The sequence below is a fragment of the Trichomonas vaginalis genome, chromosome I (genome assembly GCF_026262505.1).
Source record: "Trichomonas vaginalis G3 chromosome I, whole genome shotgun sequence".
NCBI classification, from domain to species: Eukaryota; Parabasalia; order Trichomonadida; family Trichomonadidae; genus Trichomonas; species Trichomonas vaginalis.
In genome coordinates this window covers 12,261,307-12,284,846 of record NC_067203.1, presented here as the reverse complement: position 1 = coordinate 12,284,846, position 23,540 = coordinate 12,261,307, and the positions used below count along the sequence as shown (strand labels likewise).

Here is a 23,540-nt window from a genome sequence, read left to right as displayed (position 1 = left end):
TCTGTAAGAGCAGATATTTTTGCATTGATCTCGGAGATCTTTTCTTGAACTTCACCAAGTTTGACCTTAACTGACGTTTGAGCTCCCATCATGTTTTCATCAAGGTCATTCTCTATGTCATCAATGATATCTTCCCATGAAGTCATGTTTTCATCATTGATCTTAACGTGAACACTCATGAAAAAAATGTCATGTAAAGTATAAATGTCAGATTTTTACTCTTGAGCTTCTTCTCTCTGGATTGACTCGTCTGTAGGGCTTAATGTGCCATCACGTTCGACCAGAAGGTTCTGCTCAGGTCTGTCAAGGAGCTGTCTGTAGGTCGTGAAGGTTTCAACGAGTCCTTGGTAAGGAGTTTGGAGATCAACATCGACCCATGGGTGTTTGCGTAAGAAAGCAGCAAGGCTTTCACGCTTGGAGTCAATGACATCTTTCTTATTGGTTAATCCTTCTTCAAAGCTTAGGATTACTCCTGCAGTTGATTCAAGTCTTTGGATCTGGCGTCTGGAAACCTTGGTGAGTTGTCTTATCCTCTCGTTTCCAAATACATGCAGGAGATATGCAGAAATTACTTCATTAAGTTCGATTAAACAAATTGGATGAAGATCAGTCATGGCTTTTGTAAAGCAATCTTTTGTAAAGCTGTCTTTTGTAAAGCAGACTTTTGTAAAGCAATCTTTTGTAAAGCAATCTTTTGTAAAGCAGACTTTTGTAAAGCAATCTTTTGTCAAGACGTCTTTTGTAAAGCAGACTTTTGTAAAGCAATCTTTTGTCAAGACGTCTTTTGTAAAGCAAAAGTATTCAATTTTGTGAGAAAATGCTTTTGTAAAGCAGTCTTTTGTAAAGCTGTTTGTGTCTTTTGTAAAGAGTCTTTTGTAAAGCAGTCTTTTGTAAAGCTGTCTTTTGTAAAGCTGTCTTTTGTAAAGCTGTCTTTTGTAAAGCTGTCTTTTGTAAAGCTGTCTTTTGTAAAGCAGTCTTTTGTAAAGACATAACCGACGACCGAATGTCCCAAGATGGTACAACACCAGCTCCAGCATCACCAACACTAGATATGATGGCAATGATGATGCAGATGATGCAACAGCAAACCCAGCTTATACAGCAAATGCAGGAAAAGAAAACTTTCAATAAACCTGCAAAGAACTCACAAGATCTTGAAGCTGGACTCAATGCTCTCAGGAACGACTACAAGAGAGAGCAGATGACGTTTAGGAAGAAGGGTGATGAAGATTATGAGAATGATCCGATCGAGGAAGACGAGATCAAGTCCACTGCATCCACAAAGACCCTCCAGGATGAAAGAGATGATGAGGGATTCCTTACCAAGTCTCAAAGACTCTTTGTCCTTGAGTTCTTCACGATCTCTGCCTTGAGATCTATGAGGAATTGGAAGGGTCGCGTTCCAAGTGGCTCAAACAAGCGCGAACTACTCATGACCGCAGTACCGCTCACTAAGACAAAAGTCCAGCTCATGGACTTTATCCTTTCCGCTTGTCCCGACGAGATCTAAGATCTGATCAGAGTAAAAACTTACATTTATGAGCTAAGCTCAGTAATAATTAGTTGTTTATTCTTTCTTCTCATACTTCTGTGCAAGGTTTCCACGGAAGAACTCAAGCAACATTTGGATCTTTCCAAGCTTTCGACCTTCTTTTTCGAGGTCATCCTGGTAAGTTCGGAATGCGTCAACGTGTGAGCTCGCATAGAATGCAGCAACAACAACCTCTTCTGCACCTTCTTTGCTGTCAAGTGGCATGAACTCGAATCCTTCCATTCGACCAAATAAAAGTGACAAAAATGTCAATGAGACCCACTCGTTGCATAGATGCTAAACCTGGTCCGAAGATGCAAAAGTTCTTCAGAACACTCATGTCTGACCAGAGGGAGTACGGTCATGAAGAGGTCATACAGATCTTCGATCAGTGTGTACCAAAGCCTGAGAATCCAGACGAACTCTTCATGTAAATTTACTTGCTTCAATGGAGAGATGAGAGACCAGGTATGAAACTCAGACCAATAACAATCTTTCCAGGTTTCTGCAATTACCTAGAACAAGCATGCCAGATCAAATGGTCTGACACCATCTTCCTCCAAAAATAAACTTTATCGTTTATAACACTTCAGGATCTACATCTATTTCTTCTGCTTCATCCTCAATGTCGATCTCTTCGACAGGTTTGATAGCAGCTTTGAGTAAGTTCTTACCCATTGTCTTAAGTTCAACTGGGTTATATTCTTTGTCTTTACTCTTTGTTGATTTCGTGAGATCTACATATAAACAATAACTTTTAGTCTTGTCAAGGTTTATTCTCGCTGAGAAATGGTCAGGAATGTTTATAGCTATCTTTTCAAACTTGAGTAAATTAGCTAAACCTTCATTTGTGTATTTCTGCTTATCGACAAAGATCATGATCGGACTTGCACTATAACCATACTTTCCTTGACATAATGTTTGTGGTAAGCATATAAGTAGTCTCTTTGCTGTTTTATTTTGCTTCTTCACTTCATCTACAAACTGTTGGATCTTAAAGAACTTTATATGATGTTCAGACATCTTTATATACCCGATAAAAAGTTCAGATAAAAAAATAATTAGCTATATTTTTATTAGTGCATAAATGAGTCTTTCTTTGAGATTTTCTGATGAAGATCTAACTTTGGTAAGATCTTTAAAAGATGATGAAAACATTCTTTCTGTCATTGATGAAGAAAAGAAATACTTCAGTAATGATGTAAAAATAGAGCTACTCATTCATACTGAGAAACAGTTTGTGATCGTGATCTTGAGTTAAGCAGCTCTGAACCAAGCGAATACAGTCATAAATGGTGGTAAGAAGTCTTGACCTTTTCCTGTTGCATCTGTGATTCCAGCTACTGTGTGAGTATGGTTTCCTGCAGATCCGCAGAAAATACCTGTACTAACATCTCTAGGGTCATCTGTGATATCATATCTATTCATACCTTGTCTATCAGAACCTGCTGCAAGATTTGTATAACCTCTTTTTGTCATTGAATGTGAATGCTCTCCATTAGTAGATGTTGTTGCACTGAACCTATGGGAGTGTGGTGGAAGGTTTTCAACTCTGATAGTCTTTGAACCACCAAAGTCCATTGATGAGTTAGAACAGTAAAGAAACTGATCAACAATCGGTTGCCAAACACCTCCATAAAGGGTTTGCGGGCTTGTTGAGCTCATTGATGTAAATATAGAACCAATTGGATACATCATGTCAAACATGTTAGAAGGTCTATAAGTATAATCTACTGTGGTGACATCGTTCAAATAAAACTCAAACGTATCTCCAGGATGAATAGTTAAGTTTGTTCCATCTTTTTTGTGGAACACAAGTTCAATAGATTTACCATGACTCAATGTATAGTAACTTGGACCTTTTTCTGATGGACCAATGTTATAATTTATAAATATTGCAACTTTACCCATATCATTATTACCAAAGCTAACTGTAATGCTTTCAGGTATTCCATTGTTTACAGATGCATTAGAGATCTTTGAGATCTGTTCATTAACATAAGTTTTGTCTGCTTTGTTGTCTAAAGAAGTTTGAAGTGAATTTATGTCGGAGATATTGTGTTTATGAGATTTCAAAACTTTGTTCGTTGCGTCAAGTTCATCTTTGTCAGCTTTACTTTTAATAGCATCTTCAACGGTTATTTTTGCCTTAACTCTCAACCTAAATCTTGGCTCAACTAATACACCGTTAACAAAGAAGTATGAAGCATAAATTTCAGCGTTATAACCAAATGATTGTGGTGCTATACCTGTGTCATACTGTACAGTACAGTGTATGTCATAACCTTTAGCACGAATGAATTTATATCTTCTTTCATTAACATTTTTCGTATTCACTTTTTCACCCTGTGTTAAATATCCGTGGTAGTCCGTTATAATCTGTTCATCTGAACTTATATAATGAACATGGTTCTTGTCAGCTTTCTTATCTAACATTGCTGGTAGTTCATATACTTCGAAGTTTCTGGCATGACCTTCAATGTTCGTACATTTACTATCTAAACTGTTAAGAGTATCTTTTACGCTAGTGCTTGGATCTTCTTGTGGAGCACTTGAACCTAAAGTATAGTTCAAGATAATGTCATCAGCTCTTATTTTCTTGATTTGAACTGGTTGGTCATTATCAGCTCCTATTTTATTGATTATAACAGGTTTGTCTTCTCTTGAACGAATTGATTTAACTGTCAAAGGTTCAGTGAACTCATTATTTTTCAAAGGAAACAATGTTGTATTGATGTTTTCACCATTAATATATACTTCTTTTGTATCAATACCAGATGGGAATGAAACTCTTTCATTAACTTTAACTGTTGTACCATCACCTGGGTACATATCTTTCTCTGGACCTTTGATTGTCTTAAGTATGACAGACTGTGATAAAGTATATTCTTTAGATGCAACTTTACGTATCTCTTCGTCAACATAACTTTTGTCAGCTTTGTCTGCAATCTTAAGTGCAGTTCTTCCTCCATTATTTTTGTTCTCCTCAACTTTCTTCGCTAATTCAGCAAGAATGAGATAAAGATAATCAGTAAGGTCATCAGTACCAGACATATTAATATTATTGTTCTTTCTTGATGTATTAGCAACTTTCACTAAGGTCACAAAATCAGGGTACAAAGTACTTAACGTAGAAATGATTGTTTTTGGTCCAGGATCTTTCTCTTCTTCATCATTAGCATCACGTGGCATTGGAATTGGTTCCAAAGGTCCAGTCACATCAAAACTCTCAAGTTCCATATAACCTTCATTTCTGAATCTTTCTATATGAGTTATCTTCTGGAAACTTGTTTTAGTCTTTTCAACTAAATTTTTTATTCCATCCACAAAACCTCCTTTATGATTTGGACCAAGATTACCCAGAGTGTCAAGAACAGTATCTATACCTTCTTGACTTTCAACAAAAGCCCAAAGAGCATTTATTTGACTCTGGAGTGATATCCATGAGGCTGCAGTAGCACCGGCGTTTGCTATGGCAAAGATGAATGATAAAGGGTTGAACTTAAGACCAGATTCTTTATCTTTGACAATTTCAACGAAGTCATTGATATTTTTCTTCAAGTATTCCTTAGTCAGAAGAACTCCATCGCCAGCTATACCAGTTGCTTTTGTCTTTCCTTTAACATCAAATGTGATTGGTTTCTTCAATAAAATAACTTCTGGTGTTGTACTGATGCTATCATTAGTGGAGAAAAATTCTCCGACATGACTTGCTAAGTATTCTTTCGTCAATAATGTTCCATCACCAACAATACCAGTTGCTTTTGGACCATCTTCTGTGAATGTCAATGGTTTCTTTAACATAACTTTATCTAAGTATATTGCAATACCACTATTTTGTACTTGTTCATGACCTAATATATAAGCAAATGCTGCGTTTAAAGCATTATACAATGTATCTTCTTTAAATGTTAATTGACTGTTTTCAATCATTGGTATATTGAACAGTGTAGACCTTGGGTCAAAATGAACTCCATGGTCAATCGATAATAACCGTTTAACATGATATATTATAGTCTCTAATGCTTCATTAATATTTACCTCACGAGTTTCTTGCAAACCATTACTCGCCATACATGAAAACATATAATCTCTATCAGTTGTGAAGAATGGAGCATCTAAGTAATTATTCTCTACTTTTGTCACACGATTCTGTAACGCTTGAAGGTATTGATTTAAGTCTGTTTCAACAATTGTACCATCTGGTTGCTCGATAGGTAATATACCAGGACCGATGGTAATGTCTTCATCAGCACCTTCTTTATGTATGACTAAAGCATTATCAGTAATTCTGAGAGTATATTCTTTATATTGAAGTACGCTAGACTTATAACATTCATATGCATATGGAACAACACTCATTCTTTTACTACATATAAAAATGATGTATTATCTACAATCGACTGATCCTAATAACTACGGGACAATACAGTTTCAAGCAGATCCTAACATGGGGCATCCAAGTAAGATAAAGATGAGAGTAAAAAGTGTCAGTACTATGGCGAACTTTATTGTTTGTGACGAAACAGATTATTTTGTCTTACAGTTAGACGAAGATGGAGAAGAAAAGGTGTGTACATTTAAGTCAGCTCTTTCATTTGATATGGATACTATTGTATCAAAACTACAAGAGATTGTAACAAAACAGTTTGATTATTATAACAAGAAAAAAGGTCAACATAATGTAACAGTTTCACTGAGTGCTACGAATCAACTTATATTTACGTCACAGGACAAAGGACATAAAGTCTATTTAAAAGATGCTTCACATAGAGCAAATCTTATTTTAGGTGCATATGGAATAGAACTACCTATTGTACATAATTATTATCTACAAATGCCAAAACCACCTATGCTCAACTTCGGGTATCAGTTATACCTTCGTTCATCAATGTCTGTCATCTCTGGGTTCAATAATATTGACCAAGTTGATGATCGAAGAAAGATCATGTACAGATCTACATGTTATAACATCAATGAGTTCTGGATATCTGGTAAACCACTTATATGTAAGGAATCCTCACCATGGATAGATGCATTTCCATGGGAACTAACTAATGTTACGTTTACCTTAGTTGACTTCCAAGATCAGCCTGTTCGATTATTGTCACCAATGTTTATGGTGATAGAGATTAAACCAGATAAGCCAGAAGTTAGAGAAACCAATGATGTCAGTGATGATGATACAGAATCTTCGTACGATTATGATTACGATGACGATTAAAAAAAAATAACGTATATTTTTTTATCGGTTATAAAAGACCAACATGCTCAATGCTATAAAAGGATTAGTTAATAACCTTTCACCAGAAGATAAGAAAGGTATGCTTGATATGTTTGGGATCAAAATGCCTAAGAAAGCTAAAGACATTACCAATAAATTAGCTCTGGCAATTAAGAATCAAGGAGGTACAGGAAGTGTAGCAGATATTTTCAAGAATGCTAAGAGCTTCTATGATGACTACAATGGTATCATGAATGTTCCAGCTTCAAATTCCCCAGTTGCTTTAGATCACGATCAGAGATCTCATAATAGAGCGTTAATGGAGATGCAACCAATATACTCAGACCCTCCACCAAAGATTGATGAGAGCGAATTAGCATACAAAGAAATACAGAATGCCTTTTACGTTGTTAAGAACATTAATGGTCAAAAACTTCCTGATGAGAAATGGTTAGACCCAATAACTAAAGCAGGAGAAAGATTCATTATGTTTAACATTGACCAATACAGTCCAAGAGGAAAAGATTACTTCAACAAGATGTTTCCAAGAGTTATGGCAAAGTTCATTGGACAGATAGACCTTTTCAAACAGAAGTGGACATTCTATTACGACTTTGATGAGAAGAGAAACATTTTGCGTCATTTGAACATCAATACAATGGGATCATTAGTTCATCAGTTACTTAATGAAGCTCCAATAGCAGAAGTACAAGAATTAGCATCTAAAGTCCTTGAATCAAACTATGACTTCTTCCTTTGTAGTATTCCTTCGTTAAGGAAGATCGAGATCTTTGACTATACAGCTTATTCAGATGTTGATGCTTCTGCTTTGAGAAAAGGAACGTACACACCATATAAACTCACAGCTGAAGAACAAGTTATGTTAGATACGATGAGAGCAGCAGGTCAAGAAAAGATCGCACTCAAGATCATCAAACAAAACCATTCAAAGAAGAGAAACAGGTCACGTAATGGTCAGCTTTGGACATGGACATGCAAATTACCTATTAACTTAGAGAGGTATCAGATCTTCAACGAACTTAATGCAGAGACAGCAAAGAAGATGATGAAAGATTCATGTTTCATCTACGCTTGTATTCAAGCTGGTGTTGACGAAGCAACAATTAATCATATGAGGGAAATCATTCGTGTCAAAGATTTTCCAATGTCAAAGATTAAGGTTATTGCCAAAGAAACAGGAATAAGGTTCCATGTCATCAAATACAACGAGAAGTATTCAAATCATTCATATACTTATGAACCAGATGAAGAACCAAAGATGACAGTAGAACTTTTATTAATGTATGACCACTACATGTTGAACGAAAAGCTTCCAATAAGTTCAATGTTCATCAAGAACTATGAAGATGTTTGTAAGTTGTGCAAGGATTGGACTTTAGAGAAGAAGATGTTAGTTAACAGAAGATATGAAACAAGGTATGCAATTAACTCAAAGTTAGTTACACCACTTGCAAAAGTCATTGAACTCTTGTTTGCTAACAATTATTTCGAACCAATTAGAACAGGAGAACTTTGCACATACTTCACAACGATGTATAATGAGAACCTTGAAGAAATGATTGACCTCACATACAATGAGCGTTATTGCGCAAGGATGAAGAAAGATTGGAGTTCAGAGACGAAGAAAGACATGAAGTTCCCAAGAGAACATGTTTTCTTTGCTGACTTCGAAGCATCAACTGATGGAAACATTCACAAAGCATACAACATTTGTTTCATGGAAGATGACGATGATGGTTATACATCAATTTGGGGAAGTGACTGTGCGTCAAAATTCCTCGAAGCTTTACCAGATAAGAGTTTAGTTTATTTCCACAACTTATCGTACGATGTCACTTTTCTCATGTCTCAGTTAGAAGAGATTACAGGAACTCCAATCATCAAAGGTTCACAAACGATGCAGATACAAGGAAAGTACAAAGGAAAACTTCTCTGCTTCAAAGACTCTTATGCAATCATCTCAACTAAGTTGGAAAGATTCCCTGAAATGTTTCACCTCACTAGTGGTGAAAAAGAAGTTTTCCCATATAATTACTACACGGAAGAGTTAGTTAATACAACTAAAGTTGGTAACATCGATGATGCCATGAATCATGTCAAAGATATTGAAGCTTTTAATGAGAACATTGAGAAGATTGAAGATTGCAAGATTGATGATGAACACTTTGACATGGAAGTTTATTCGTCATTCTATTGCGGTCAAGATGTACGCATTTTACGAGATGGCTTTCTTAAGTTCCGCAATGACCTCATGACTGAGTTTGAAATAGATGCTTATGATTATGTTTCAATAAGTTCTATCTCAAACAAACTCTTTGAGAAGAGAGTATATTGGAAGAACGGTAATCTCTTTGATCTTGCAGGAAAACCTCGTGAATATATTTCCAAGTGTATTCAAGGAGGAAGATGCATGCTAGCTGAGAACAAGAAGCAATACAATGAAGGAGAACTCATCACTGACTTCGATGCTGTATCATTGTATCCATCAGCAATTGCTAGACTTTACTGTTTAGAAGGAATTCCAAAAGTTATGACAGAAGAGATGAAGAGCAGTGAATACTTGTTGGAGCATCTCTTTGATGATGACCAAGCTGAACCAACAAAGGAAAAGTTCATCTCAGGATTTTACTGTCAGATCGAGATCTTGTCGATCGGTAAGAACTCAGCATTCCCATTGATTGTCGTCAATCCTGACATCAACCCTGACTTACATGTTGCCAGAAGTTCCAATACATGCTGCAAGATGTTCGTAGACCACATTACGCTTCAAGATCTGATCAAGTTCCAAGAGATCTCATGCAAAGTCATTGATGGATACTATTATGATGGAAAAAGGGACATGACAATAAGGAATGAAGTTAAGAAGCTCTTCGAATTACGTGCTAAGTATAAGAAGGAAGGTAATCCGATACAAGAGATCATCAAACTTCTTTTGAACAGTATCTATGGTAAGACGATATTAAAGCCCATTGACAAAAAGATTCGTTTCATCAAGGACAATAAGCTCACTGACTATATCATTAAGAACTATAATGACATACAGACAATAGAGTTCATCCCCGATTCCGAACTTTCATGTGTAAAGTCATTTAAACCTATCGTTCGTCACTTTAACTATTGTCCATTAGGTGTTTCAATCCTTTCTATGTCCAAACGAATCATGAATGAAGTATTCTTCACAGCAGAAGATTTGGGCTTGAAGTTGTTCTATCAGGATACAGATAGTTTACACTTGTATGAGAAGGACTTAGATAAGTTAGCAGAAGAATACAAGAGAAGGTATAACAGAGAACTCATTGGAAAAGCACTGGGTCAATTTCATTCAGACTTTGCAGAGATTACTGCAGGACATATGTCTAAGGCACAAAGATCTATATTCGTTGGAAAGAAGACTTACCTCGACGAATTAACCAATGACCTCAAGGAAATTGCTTTCCACTGTCGAATGAAGGGAATCACACAGGACGTAATTGCACTTACTGCAAACCAAATGTTCCCAGATGCGATACAAGTACATTATGACGAGAAGAAAGGTTTGTTCTTCCCTGAGAAAGTTGGGGAAAAATATAGCATCGTGGAATTGTACAAATCTCTTTATGAAGGTGATGAGATAACCTTTGACTTGTGCATTGGTTCGAAACCATGCTTCAACAAAAATAAGGACTTCACTATTTCAACGAAGTCATCTTTTGAACGTAAGTTAAAGTTCTAAACACTTACTTATTATTTTTCTTAGCTTCTTCCTCTTCTCTCAATTTCTTTGCAATCATTCGTGGATTCTTTGCGCGTCCAGCTGCTAATGCAGCTAATTGTTTCTCTGTGAGTTTACGCTTTGGTTTAGCTGGTTTCTCTTCTTGTGTTTGTTCTTTTGGTTTGAGTTCATTAAGTATTTCTTCACGAAGTTCATTCTTGAGTGCTTCTCTGTCGAAAGTATTCTCAGTCATTTTGTTAGGAGTAAAAAATTTTATTAGGATAGAAATGACGTCAAAACTTTCACCAAGTGAAAAGCAATCAATCATATTGAATGAAGCTAAAGGAATACAACATCCATTATATTATGTTTGTCATATGAAGAATGGTTCAGTTCAAGTTAGAAAGAGAAAGGCACCATTGAATTCACCAGCTCCTGCCCCAGCTCCTGTTGTTCAAGAAGCTCCTAAAGTTGATGAGAAGAAAGAAGAAGAACAAGCATATACTAATAAAATGTTGTTAGAGATGATGACAAAGATATTAGAACGTAACAGTGTAGTTAATGAACCAAACATGGACCCAATTGAACGTGAGAAGGAAACTAAAGAGAATCAAGAATATGTTCAATCAATGGAAGAGAAAAGAATACACTTCGATGATGAACCAGAGCCTGAACCAGAACCTCCTAAACCTCAGCCACAAATAAGACGAATAATCCCAAGAATAAGAAGATTGTAAATTTTTTATAGCTGAGAAAGATGTTGAACGATAACCTCAATACATACAGTATTGCTGATTCCATCAGACAAGTAAGATATTATTTCGATCAAGTTGATGGGGCAGTTCCTATTGGAGATACTAACCATAGATATGTCCCAACAAAAGTGCCAGCTATGCCGACAAATACTATTGATAACGGTTATATTACATTTAACATATCACCACCTGGTGAGAACATGATTGACTTATATAATACGTTCATTAGTGGTTATGTCGATGGTGAGTGCATAATTACAACAGAAACTGAACCAGCTGATGAAAAAGTTCCTAAATATGATGGTGAAGTATATAAAGAAAGAGCTGTTGAGACAGCTCCTACAGGATCAAATGTTACAGCAATTAAAGCAATTGATACTAAATATGCTGGTGGCAAATCATGTGCACATCTTCCAGCAATTTGGTTGGGATACATTGATTCATTCTATGCTGTTGAATCATATCAATTAATCGCTAATGGTAAAAGTGTTTATACACAAGATAATGCTAGAGAAGAAGGTTACATTACTTCTACTGCATCTACAACAGAAGCTATTAAGAAAGTTGATGTATTTAGTAAGGCTAGACATAAAGATGTTTTCAATAGATGTGATACAGTTCGTTCTGGACAGATTATTGAGTTCAATAAACCAATTAGTGGTGCAACTACATTAAAGTTCCACATACCAATCAAGATTGACCTAAGAAGATTCCTAATACTTAATAACATTAGATTCCTTCCAGCGTTTGCTGGTAACTTACAACTTAAGGTTAAGTTCAGTATTGCTGGTATGGTTTGGACACCATTAAGTTATCAGGATATTCTACCATTACCGAACATGCAAGCCAATGTTACAAGCTATATTCCAATCACTAATCACTTCACTCCTATCTATGAAGGTATCAAAGTTATTGATACTGTAACTTGGAATGCCGATAAGAGTACGATATCATTTGGTACCAAGTTTATTAAGTTCACTAAGAAGAATGCAAACTTCTTTGAAATGATTACATACTGTAACTCATTCTCTTTGGACCCTAACATCTATAGTGATTTGGTGACAAGATATTCGGCAAAGACTCTAAACTTCCCAATCAAAAGAATTGACTGCATTACTATGGATGGTTCAATGGCTAAAGGTGAAGGAACTCCTTGTACATTCACGGCAGCATTTACTCCATTATATGTGAACACCATTTATACACTATTTAAGAAAACACCTAATTATAACACTACCTATGAAAATCCATTGTTTGAACAAATTCAATTGAACTGTGGAGCATATGGTAACATACCCGCTGAGGCTCAAGCATCTAATGATCCAATCTTCTATGAGATGCAGGCAAATGCCACTAACAATAATAACGATACTGTTGGCTTCAACTATGATGTCATGAGGTCTATCACAACCACATCAGTCCCTCAATTTGGAATCGAGTCAAATGACTTAGGTCATTACCTATGTGGATTCCCTTGCGAAACTGATTATACATTCCAACAGGGTCAGTTATCTAATTCACCTATTACATATAAGCTTACAGTTAAGCCAACAGCAGAGTCTATTAAATATACTGAGAAACCAGTGTTATGCTTCTTACGTCACGTTTGCCTCTCCATACAGATTAAACAGGTGGGACCACCTATCGTACTTCTCGACGATTATGATTTATCAGCCCCTGCTAGTGAATAAAGGTTAGTTTACATATGAACGTTTATTTTTACACATATATGCGTACATATGCGCGCCCGTATGGTGTCAGTTTTCTGTCACTTTTTTCATTGTGTCGGTGACTGTAGCTGTAGGCTACAGGCGACGCACAATGTATACTGTACTACCATGCATAATAATTCTAGATGCCACAAGAAAGTTTCAGCCATTTATTCCTTTATCCTTATAAGTTACTACATTTAATAGCTGATATTTAACAAGTGTGACATTTTTAAGGATTTTCTCCGATATGAACTGATTCTCTTAATTTTCCCTGTATCTTAAGGTTATAAACTCCTTATTTTGTTCGTGTGATGAGAGAGATGCGTTAAAAATAATTAATGTCAGACCAAGACATTGATACAAATGAATACAGCAAATTGCGAAGCATCTACAAATACTATATTGATTCATACAATGCTTTGTATCAGCTAAAAACGGAAAAAGAAGAAGAATTAAACGAGATATACAAAATGATCAAAACAGAATTGCTTGATTCAAAGAAACATCTGGCTCGAAATGTTATAAAAGACATTTTAAATTTCATTCCGTATAACAATCGCTATACAAAGTCGTATTTATCCCTTGCCAAACTCATATCGGATGATTACCATGTCAACGATGTCAACGACATTCCAACTATTTCAAACTTTCTATTTTATAAAGAATATGGAATTAAATTAGACGAATCTGGTGATTTCGACGATAATGATGCAGAAAATCTGGATATTCATACAGAAAATACAATATACAGAGCAATTATGTATAATGATTTAGAAAAATTCATCGCATTTACAGCAAGCAAAGGATTTTATAAATATCAAAGACTTAAAAGCAATTTTTATCCATATTCTAATAAAGGATATTCATTACTTGAATTATGTTGTTACCATGGAGCTGTTGATTGTTTCAAGTTATTAAGAACGAAATTTGACTCAAAAATAACTCAAAAATGTCTACAATTTTCATTTTTAGGAGGAAATCCAGAGATCATGAGTGAATGTTTGAAATCTCAAAAACCAAATAAAGAATGCATGAAATATGCAATTATTTCACACAACATTGATTTTGTTACATTCTTGATGAATGAATATTATATAGAAATCGATTTAGAATTTTGCGGAATTTACAATAATCTTGAAGCATTTTTGGTTTATTTCGATAAATATTATAAATATAAGATTGATCATTGCTTTATTAAATCGGCGATATTTGCTATTCCATCTCTTTGTGAATATTTCATATCACAAGGAGCAAAAATCAATATTGTGAATTGTGATAAAAAACTGCTCTTCATTATGCATCAGCAAGAAATAGTAAAGAAATGGCCGAACTTCTTCTTTCACATGGTGCAAATGTCAATGCAATAGATGATTATGAATTGACTTCACTTCATATTGCTGCAATGAATAATAGTAAAGAAACAGCCGAACTTCTTCTTTCACACGGTGCAAATGTCGATAAAAAAGCTAAATTTGGAGCATTCGCTCTTTATTATGCAGCAAGTCATGATTACAAAGAAATGGTCGAAATTCTGCTTTCACATGGTGCAAATGTCAATGAAAAAGATATATATGGAGTAACTGCTCTTCGTTGTGCAGTACAGAATAATTATAAAGAAATGGCCGAAATTCTACTTTCACATGGTGCAAATGTCAATGAAAAAGATATATATGGAGTAACTACTCTTCATTATGTTGCACAAAATCATTTAAAAGAAATGGCAAAAATTTTACTTTCACATATAAATGCAAAAGATTATAATGCTCTTCATTAAATTCATTATATAGCTCTTCGTTTTACAATAAAAAGAAATTATAAAGAAATAGCCGAACTTCCATTATATGATTATTTCTTTTTCTGATATTTTCGATTATGAATTCCATTAGAAATAAATTATCATTTTTCGTATTTTTTGCACCTCATTTAAATCCCTGCCATTTCCAATGATTCTATAAATTAAGCGATTTCTATGTACCAAAAAAATTAGGTTGGTTAAATTAATCAATACAAACAATACATATAAATTTATAATAAACAAAAATAAAAATATAAATATAAATTAAGCTGGTATACGCGATCTGTTGCTTCGTGGTCTGGTGGAATGAGCAGTAGCTGCTCTTCTTGGTGCTCCAGTACTGATGTTCCTTTCTGATTCATTTTTTTGAATCGGTGATTTTGGTTCCACGACTGGTTTCCTTGCATTGGAAAGAAAACCATAAAATGAGTTGAATTCTTGTTCAATATCTCGTGAAAGTTGACTTGATTGCGCTTTTGCTTCATAAATATCACGATCTTCGACATCTCTTTTCATTTTATCCATAGATTCTGCCAATTTCTCCACATAATGAGATGTTAATTCTATTACTTTCTTATCAAATTGATCTGATATCTTCATAAAATTACTTTTCATGTTTGTGAAGATTTTATTATGTTCATTTTGTTGTTTAGCAGAATCATCGTCATTTTGTTTCACAAGTTTAGAGATAGAGACCTGATTCGATTCAATAACTTCTTTTTGTTGGTTCTCTAAAAACTCTTTTCTTTGTTTTAATTTAGTCATTTCGTTATTAAAATTTTTTGTAATCTCATTTTTCTTATTATTGACTTTTTCAATCATTATTTCTTTTTCTGGTTGAAGATGATCTGGAATTTTTGATATCGAATCTTCTATTTCCTTTTTGCAGTCTTCAAACATCTTCTTGTCTGTTTCAATTGTATGAAGAATCAAAGATTTTTGCTTTTCGCCTTTTGATTTTTCATTTTCGATTTCTTTTTTGAGTTTTTGTATTTGTTCTTCTGAATCAGCAATTCTATCTTCAATTGAAACTTCAGCTCGTACTTGTTGTTCGGCAATTTGTCTGATCTTTTCCTTTTCAATAGCACCACTTTTCAATTGGGAGATTTTATTTTGAATTTCGATTTTTGCTTTTTCATATTTTGCTTTGATTTCTTCGTATTCGCGTGTCCTTTTAAGAATCAAATCATCAGTTCTATTTTTGGTCTGTTGAACTCTCCTAATTGCTTCAATAATATCACAACCTTGTTGGTTTTCTTCTTTTGAATATAATTTGCTAATATTTTCAATTGCATCTTTAAGTTTGACCTGATCAACCGTGATTTGCATCTCAAATTGTTCAATTATCTCTGATGTCTGTGTCTTTATTGATCTTTGAAAAGCTCTCAAAGATTTATCTGCTTGATTTATCTCATGGTCAAGATTATTTATTGTTTTTTCTAATGTATCTTTTGAATACTGAACAGAGGCTTCTTGATTTTTAAGTTGAGTCTGATATTTGAGTATTTCAAAGTTGTGATTCTCAACTTCTTTATCATTTGTTATTTCCTTTTCAAATTGTTCTGAATTCTGTTGAAGTTGATTTGAAAACTCGGCATTAAGTTGTGTTTGTTTTTCTTCTAGATCATGAGAAAAGCCTTGTTTTGTTTCATCGATCTTTTTATTCCTAATAATGATATGATGATCAAGTTGCTGTTTATAATTATCGTATTTTGTTTTTTGTCTATCATCATATGTTTTAATGAGATCTTTGACTTTTGCTTCGTTTTCTTGTATGTTTTGATCTTGAATTTTATTATTCTGTGCTTTAATTGACTTAATTAAAGACATCAAATTTTCAATTTCAGCGTTATATGTTTTAATACTTATCTCTGCAAGTTTATCAACTGAAGAGAATGATTCTTTTAAGCTGTTATCGAAATTTGTCAGCAAATCTTTAAATCTGTGTTGTTCACTACTTAGATATCCTGCAAATACTTGCAAATCATTTATAATATTATTATGAAAAGCATTTTTCGCTTCAACCCTTGATTTCATTATAATATTAATATCGTTATCCATAGATTTTTTAATTTCTTCCGTCTTAGTTAAAGATAATTGAATGCTATGCTCATTTCTTAGATTTTTAGATTTTAAAAGAGTTTGTTCTGCTTGATTTTTGTCATTTTGGTTTTGTCTTAGATTTTCATCGATTTCATTTTTCTTTTTAGTCTGTTCTTCATTTTGATGGTATGATTCTTCGATTTGATTTCTAATTGCTTCGATCTGTTTCGAAATCGCATTTAATTCTTCAGCTCTGGTTTTATTTAATTGCTTATTCTGTTTATTTAGGGATGCTATAACTTTTGCATGCTCTTTTTGCTCCTTATTCATTTTCCTAATATATTCATCTTTAGAAGAGTTTCTTCTTGTTTCAGAAGTTAATGCTTCATTAATAATTTTCTTGTATATCGGTTTTGATTTGGTTGTATATGCAGAAGAAGCTGACTTCAATGATGTATATGCTTTATTTAACTCTGTCACTGATTTGTGTAATTCTGTTAACTGTTTCTTGTAATTCTGAAATTCTGGAAATCTTTTTCGTAATTCTTTTGGAGAAACTCGTTTGATCTGCGCATTTAGTAGAGTCATTGCTATATCTTGCTCTTCTTGCATTTTTCTGAACTTTGTTGCAGATTCATTGATTGAATCTTGAATTTGCTGTAACTTTTCGTTCATTTCTGGATTTGTTTTGAGTAAATTATGCATTATTCGTTTTGATTTTTGTTTCTTAACATCAGAAAAGAAGTCGTCTGCTGATTTTGTGACTTCATTTGCAGAAATTGTAACGTCTGTTTCGAATTTAACGCAATCTTTTCGTAGTTTCTTGAAATTTGCAACAATATCCGAGAATTGAGCTGCTACGTTTTTAACTGAAGCTGTATAATCACCTTTTGAATCTTTATATTTATTTCCAAAGTGTCTACACATCTTATCAATAACAGATTTACGATATTTAGAAAGCTGAGAGCCCATTTCATTTAATCGATCAATATAATCATCAGAAAGTTTGTGAATTGCTTCTTCATAGTGATTTGTGTATCGAACTAATGACATTTGAGAATCTCGAGCCTGCTCTGCCATGATAGTGACAACTTTTACGAGCTGGGCAACCTTTTTGCATGAATTATGAGTAAAGGCTTCTGCCCGCTCTGCATACATTAACGTACGTTTTTTTTTACCAAAATTTGATGAGTTCTTGTTTTCAAAAAAAGTTGATGTTCCAAAAGATATATGGGAAGGGAGCAACTAGTCATAAGGGTTTCGTTTTGCTAAAATTGTCACTTTTATAGCATATTTGTTTTTGGAAGTTTTGCGAAACCTAAAAAAAAAACTATGAGATACAATGTGTATGTAAAGAAAATACTTTATTTACTAGTTAAAAAATCATTTGGTATTGATCAAGTTATTTTTTCTGGATAAGATATTATATGGATAATTAGATAGAAAATACATTTATATAATCTTGTACTTGGTTTAATTAAGCTAATTGTCATCAGAAACTTGTAATTTCTATGAATTTCATATTTTTCTTTCATTACTGCTTTTCTTAATAGGTTAAGTTCTTATTTACGTTATAAAGTATGATATTTACAAATATCAAGTAATAATGTTTTTTGAGAAATTATGAGAAACAAACAATAATGAAAAAGATAGGAATAGCAATGAATAGTGATGTGAATATAGAAAATGTAAGAGATATGAATGCAAAGCAATCAGTATTTAGGATATTTACCATAGATTTCGAATAAAAAATGTTGTATATTGAGCGAAAGCTATGATTATATTATAATACTGTCCTTTAAAGCATAATGAAACTATTCCCCTTTCATTTTAATCGAATAAGATATTAAAGATTTTTGAATTAGCTAGAAACTGATGAGATGTTTTCACAAATCAGATTTTTAATCTCTGTAATGCATAATTCACTCAATATCTCAATTTTGATATTGCGAGATATTTTTGCTATCGGTTTCGCAATTTTGACACAATAGCAAGGGGGTTCTATAAGCATTATTATCAGAGTAGAATATGAATATCATATCAGAAAATGTCGCAAATCTGCCATTTACCCGGCCAAATAGCAAAAATAATTGAATAGAGAGCGGGACAAGATCGAAAAATCTGACATTTGTAAAGTTCCAAATCTGACAGTGTAAACTGTTTACAAATGTCAGATCAAAAAAACTTTGCCCGCCAAAACGCAAAAGTGCCATAATCTCATGGTGGACCACAGCTGGTGTCGCCGCCGACTATTCACTTGCTGGTATGCTACGCAGCCTTTGATCTGGCCAATCATAGTGCTGCTCCATCCATATCAGCAAGTGATTTCGGCTGGAGATCTCCAATGGGTCTTCCATGAGGTTTCTGCACGCCAGAAGCACAATATCTATGCAGCCTGGCTGCTAGGATAGCGTAGCTAGGCTGCGTAATTATTGTGCTTCTGGCGATATTAGTTATACGTTATTGCCCTCGTTGATTATAGTACTACTCCTTAACCTCCGAGGGTTAGGGAGTAAATTTGCTCGAAATGGGCAATGTTCATTACGAAATCTCTCATTCGATGAGAGACTTCGTAATGAGCATTGCCTTAAAGTACTCTTACTACTCTTTCCTGGTTCCCAAAAGGCCTAGGATTCTGTAATTAATCGAATAGGACAGAGTTTTTCCGAAGTCTCTCATTTGATGAGAGGCCTCGGAAGAACTCTGTCCTATTGTAATGTAGTTGTGGTATTTGGCCCACAAAGAGCGAGAGAACATGTCTGTAATTCGTTTATGCTGAAGTTATCTGGATGTCTCTCAAATGAGGAAGGAAATCCAGAAAACTTCAGCATAAGTTAATGCAGATGTGATTCTCTGGCTCTTTGTCGGCCAGAGAACGAATAAAAAGTTTATTGGATGAGTAGGCTCGTTGGATGCCTACCCACTGCAAATATACGTTATTTTTTTATTTCCTATGAGAAAATAGTTTTCAATTTTTATAACACTATATACTCTATTGCATCATAGATAGTCTATTTTCTTATTAAAAAGAAATTTCTAATGTTTCGATTTTTTCGACTTTTTCAATCTTGATCATAATTCAAAAATAAGCAGAAAATCCAATAAAGTACATAAAATAACTCACATCTATCATATTAAAATTTTCGAAAAATCTCCAAAAAAATCACGGTTCGAAAATTTCGAAATCAAAAAGCACATTTTTCGCGGAGAAAAAAAGAAAAACGATTTTTTTTGGAATTTTGGTGAGAAAGAATCTTCTTTATCTCCTCATATAGTGCATATTTTCGCGTTCTGAGAGCGGAAAACGCATTTTTGGAATGCATAGATTACAAATCACACGGAAAAATCAGGTTTTAATAAGAAAAATAGACGATTTATGAAGTAGTAAAACATATAGTAGTACAAAAATGAAAAACTATTTTCTCATAGGAAATAAAAAAATAACGTATATTTGCAGTGGGTAGGCATCCAACGAGCCTACTCATCCAATAAACTTTTTATTCGTTCTCTGGCCGACAAAGAGCCAGAGAATCACATCTGCATTAACTTATGCTGAAGTTTTCTGGATTTCCTTCCTCATTTGAGAGACATCCAGATAGCTTCAGCATAAACGAATTACAGACATGTTCTCTCGCTCTTTGTGGGCCAATACCACAACTACATTACAATAGGACAGAGTTCTTCCGAGGCCTCTCATCAAATGAGAGACTTCGGAAAAACTCTGTCCTATTCGATTAATTACAGAATCCTAGGCCTTTTGGGAACCAGGAAAGAGTAGTAAGAGTACTTTAAGGCAATGCTCATTACGAAGTCTCTCATCGAATGAGAGATTTCGTAATGAACATTGCCCATTTCGAGCAAATTTACTCCCCTAACCCTCGGAGGTTAAGGGAGTAGTACTATAATCAACGAGGGCAATAACGTATAACTAATATCGCCAGAAGCACAATAATTACGCAGCCTAGCTACGCTATCCTAGCAGCCAGGCTGCATAGATATTGTGCTTCTGGCGTGCAGAAACCTCATGGAAGACCCATTGGAGATCTCCAGCCGAAATCACTTGCTGATATGGATGGAGCAGCACTATGATTGGCCAGATCAAAGGCTGCGTAGCATACCAGCAAGTGAATAGTCGGCGGCGACACCAGCTGTGGTCCACCATGAGATTATGGCACTTTTGCGTTTTGGCGGGCAAAGTTTTTTTGATCTGACATTTGTAAACAGTTTACACTGTCAGATTTGGAACTTTACAAATGTCAGATTTTTCGATCTTGTCCAGCTCTCATAATTGAATACTTTTAGCAAAAACTTTAAAAATCAATAAAAATATGAAATATAGATATTGAAGAGACTCTATATACGATATTCATAAAGATTTTCCAAAAATATCACATCGCAATATCAAAAAAGTGACGTCCTTAGTGGAGTCAAGGGTCGAAATTGCTAGCTAAATGTTTTTTTGGCGAAATTGCGTATTGTACGTTTTTTTCGCAAAACGAAACCCTTACTAGTCATAATTAGAAATTCGAATTTTGACATTTGATTATTCATTCTGAATGTACTTACAGATTTGTAATATGCAAAATACGATTTGATCCTTAGGTAACAATATTAGCCCTATTTGCAAGCTAATTTTGATAAAAGTTTAATCCGATTTGGTTGATTTATATGAAATTCGAAAAAAAGTTTCAATTCTTATTGATTTTGATAGTAATAGTAATTTATTTAATAAAAAAACAATATAAGATAATTTTGACAAAAAATTATTCTATCTAACTCTAAATCCGCGTCTATCATGGTAACCTCTATGCCTTAGTGCTATAAATTTTCTTACAGCAATGGATAGATTATAAATTAAAACAGTAATTGCAAGCAATCCAAGAACTTTGATCCAGAATGTATAATCAATTAGTGTCTCGAGTACATCTCGTTTTATGAAGCCAATAAAACCGGCTCCTGGTCCTTCTTCAGATATTTTTCCTTGATATACGTTTGTAACCCAATTTAAGAATTCTTTTTTATTTGTGAAGTCCCCTGTAAAGTGGAAATATGTATCTCTATTGAGATTCACAATAGCTATCCATGGATGGTCTTTTGGATTATATCCATTTTGTTTACAGAATTTTAAGTATTCTGTACAATCTATTTCAATAGATTTTACATTCTCTGGGAAGTCCTTCGAGTATTTGATAAGTTGCCCTTGAAATTGATGCTTGAGATCTTCAATTACTAAAAATGGCTCTTTTAACTCAATTTGAGTATCAAAGAATGTAGTAGATGCAACTCCGAAAGGTGGGTAAATATGTTCATGTATAAATCTTTCGATTTTGTGTTGAGAATCTGTGGCATGGATTGAAAATTGAACTTTCGTTGGAGAATAGTAATATGTAATCAAAGGTTCGTTTGATTTATATCTTTCAAATGTCAGATTTAAAAACTTGGCTGGATATGAAACATAATTTGAGGCAAGTCTCACAAAAATCTGGCTTAACTTGGTGCCTTGTAGATCCTGACATATAAATATAGAGCTATTAACATTTTCTTTTATTTTCGCTTCTAATTGATCTTTCGAATTTATTTGTGTAATTGCTGGTTCAATATATTTGTCAATGAATGCTTTAACTTCTTCGAAAGTTCTAGACCTTTCGAATTTTTCTGCATTTTCTATGGTTGAAGTTGTCATATAAAGTCTTGGTGTTCCTGTCCCTGGGAATTGATCGCATAACTGACGATCATTATCACATGAAATTGTTGCTATTGTAAGTTTTCTGTTTTTCGCGAAATGACTTTCAATTTTTTCCCTTGTTGGTTTGTATTGATAACAATGCGGACACCATTCAGAATAAAGTGTCACAAATATTGGTTTATGCTGTTCTTCTGTGAAGTATTTTTTATAATCCTTTTTCGTTATTTGAGTTACAGAGAGCACAACACTAAGAAAGAAAAATATCATTGAAATAAATACTTATAAAATAGAAATTGAAATAAAAAGGTGGTTTGTTTAATAAAAATGATGCACAATTAGATCTGAATTGTTTTCATATCTTGATTATTTAAACATGTCACGTTTCTAATTGTTCAGAATGATCTTATCATTTTCTCGATATATAATCGGTTTCAACCTGAACTCAATCATATCTCGAATAACTAAGAGAATATTCATTTTTTCATTTGCATCAAAACAATAATAACTCTATTATAACTTGAAAAGATTTTGCATTTGGTCTCAAAAGATAGATTTCTTAATGGATAATGCATATTTGGCGATAACTATCATTATTGGATCAATAAAATGTCAAATGCTAATTTGGACAATTCAACATAAATATTTCCGAAAACGTGGAGTTTGATAAGATATTCATTTTAATGGAAATACTTTATCAAACGTAAAATGCTATTTCAGAATTTGAGAACTTTATTTTTATTACGAAGTTTTGAAATTTATATTGCGCGGAATTCAATGGTAAGTGGTTAAATAGCCTATATATTTATCATGTAGCCAAAACAGTCCGTGTATTATCATGTCATTCAGAATATACCGCGAAATAATGCTTCTCCAAAGTTTTGATTGTCTCAAAGAAAATACAAAGAGCCAATTCTACAGAGTACATGTAGAAAAATAAATTTAAATCAATAATGCAATAAAAGAATAGTGTTATGTATTTTTGCTAAATTTTGTGGCCACCCTCAAAATCATTGTTAGTTATTATTGATATGCAAAAGAAATATTTTATAACAAAATTAACGAATTAAATTTCATTTGAAATT

At 33.8% G+C, this 23,540-nt stretch overlaps 9 protein-coding genes and 1 pseudogene across 10 annotated transcripts, besides 2 other annotated features; 6 read left to right on the top strand and 4 right to left on the bottom strand.

The window, feature by feature from the left end:
- Positions 1-12,952: part of a mobile genetic element that runs on past the window's edge.
- TVAGG3_0973730 (uncharacterized protein) lies at positions 216-434 on the bottom strand (the record flags this gene model as incomplete). The annotated part of the gene is made up of 1 exon (XM_051253779.1): positions 216-434. A coding segment is annotated over one exon (219 nt), but the record flags the coding sequence as incomplete, so codon positions are not given.
- Positions 1,004-1,326, top strand: TVAGG3_0973720 (uncharacterized protein; the record flags this gene model as incomplete). The annotated part of the gene is made up of 1 exon (XM_051253778.1): positions 1,004-1,326. A coding segment is annotated over one exon (323 nt), but the record flags the coding sequence as incomplete, so codon positions are not given.
- TVAGG3_0973710 (keratin-associated protein family) lies at positions 2,789-4,771 on the bottom strand (the record flags this gene model as incomplete). Its single annotated transcript, XM_051253777.1, has 1 exon — positions 2,789-4,771. The coding sequence occupies one exon, from the start codon at positions 4,769-4,771 to the stop codon at positions 2,789-2,791; it is 1,983 nt and encodes a 660-aa protein (XP_051079351.1).
- On the top strand, positions 7,913-8,807 carry TVAGG3_0973700 (annotated as a pseudogene). Its single transcript has one exon. A coding segment is annotated over exon 1 (895 nt).
- Positions 9,364-10,488, top strand: TVAGG3_0973690 (organellar and viral DNA polymerase type B; the record flags this gene model as incomplete). The annotated part of the gene is made up of 1 exon (XM_001299937.2): positions 9,364-10,488. A coding segment is annotated over one exon (1,125 nt), but the record flags the coding sequence as incomplete, so codon positions are not given.
- Positions 12,560-12,913, top strand: TVAGG3_0973680 (uncharacterized protein; the record flags this gene model as incomplete). The annotated part of the gene is made up of 1 exon (XM_051253776.1): positions 12,560-12,913. One exon carries the CDS (start codon positions 12,560-12,562, stop codon positions 12,911-12,913), a length of 354 nt encoding a protein of 117 aa, XP_051079350.1.
- A 320-nt stretch (positions 12,953-13,272) lies between the features above and the next one.
- TVAGG3_0973660 (protein of unknown function (DUF3447)) lies at positions 13,273-14,301 on the top strand (the record flags this gene model as incomplete). Its single annotated transcript, XM_001299940.1, has 1 exon — positions 13,273-14,301. The coding sequence occupies one exon, from the start codon at positions 13,273-13,275 to the stop codon at positions 14,299-14,301; it is 1,029 nt and encodes a 342-aa protein (XP_001299941.1).
- A 35-nt stretch (positions 14,302-14,336) lies between these two features.
- TVAGG3_0973650 (Ankyrin repeat family) lies at positions 14,337-14,708 on the top strand (the record flags this gene model as incomplete). The annotated part of the gene is made up of 1 exon (XM_001299941.1): positions 14,337-14,708. The coding sequence occupies one exon, from the start codon at positions 14,337-14,339 to the stop codon at positions 14,706-14,708; it is 372 nt and encodes a 123-aa protein (XP_001299942.1).
- Positions 14,709-14,940: 232 nt separating this feature from the next.
- Positions 14,941-17,930, bottom strand: TVAGG3_0973640 (biological adhesion protein; the record flags this gene model as incomplete). The annotated part of the gene is made up of 1 exon (XM_001299942.1): positions 14,994-17,930. One exon carries the CDS (start codon positions 17,928-17,930, stop codon positions 14,994-14,996), a length of 2,937 nt encoding a protein of 978 aa, XP_001299943.1.
- A 1,190-nt stretch (positions 17,931-19,120) lies between these two features.
- Positions 19,121-19,801: a mobile genetic element.
- A 1,692-nt stretch (positions 19,802-21,493) lies between these two features.
- Positions 21,494-22,725, bottom strand: TVAGG3_0973620 (disulfide-isomerase C17h9.14C-related family; the record flags this gene model as incomplete). Its single annotated transcript, XM_001299943.1, has 1 exon — positions 21,541-22,725. One exon carries the CDS (start codon positions 22,723-22,725, stop codon positions 21,541-21,543), a length of 1,185 nt encoding a protein of 394 aa, XP_001299944.1.
- Positions 22,726-23,540: the final 815 nt, after the last annotated feature.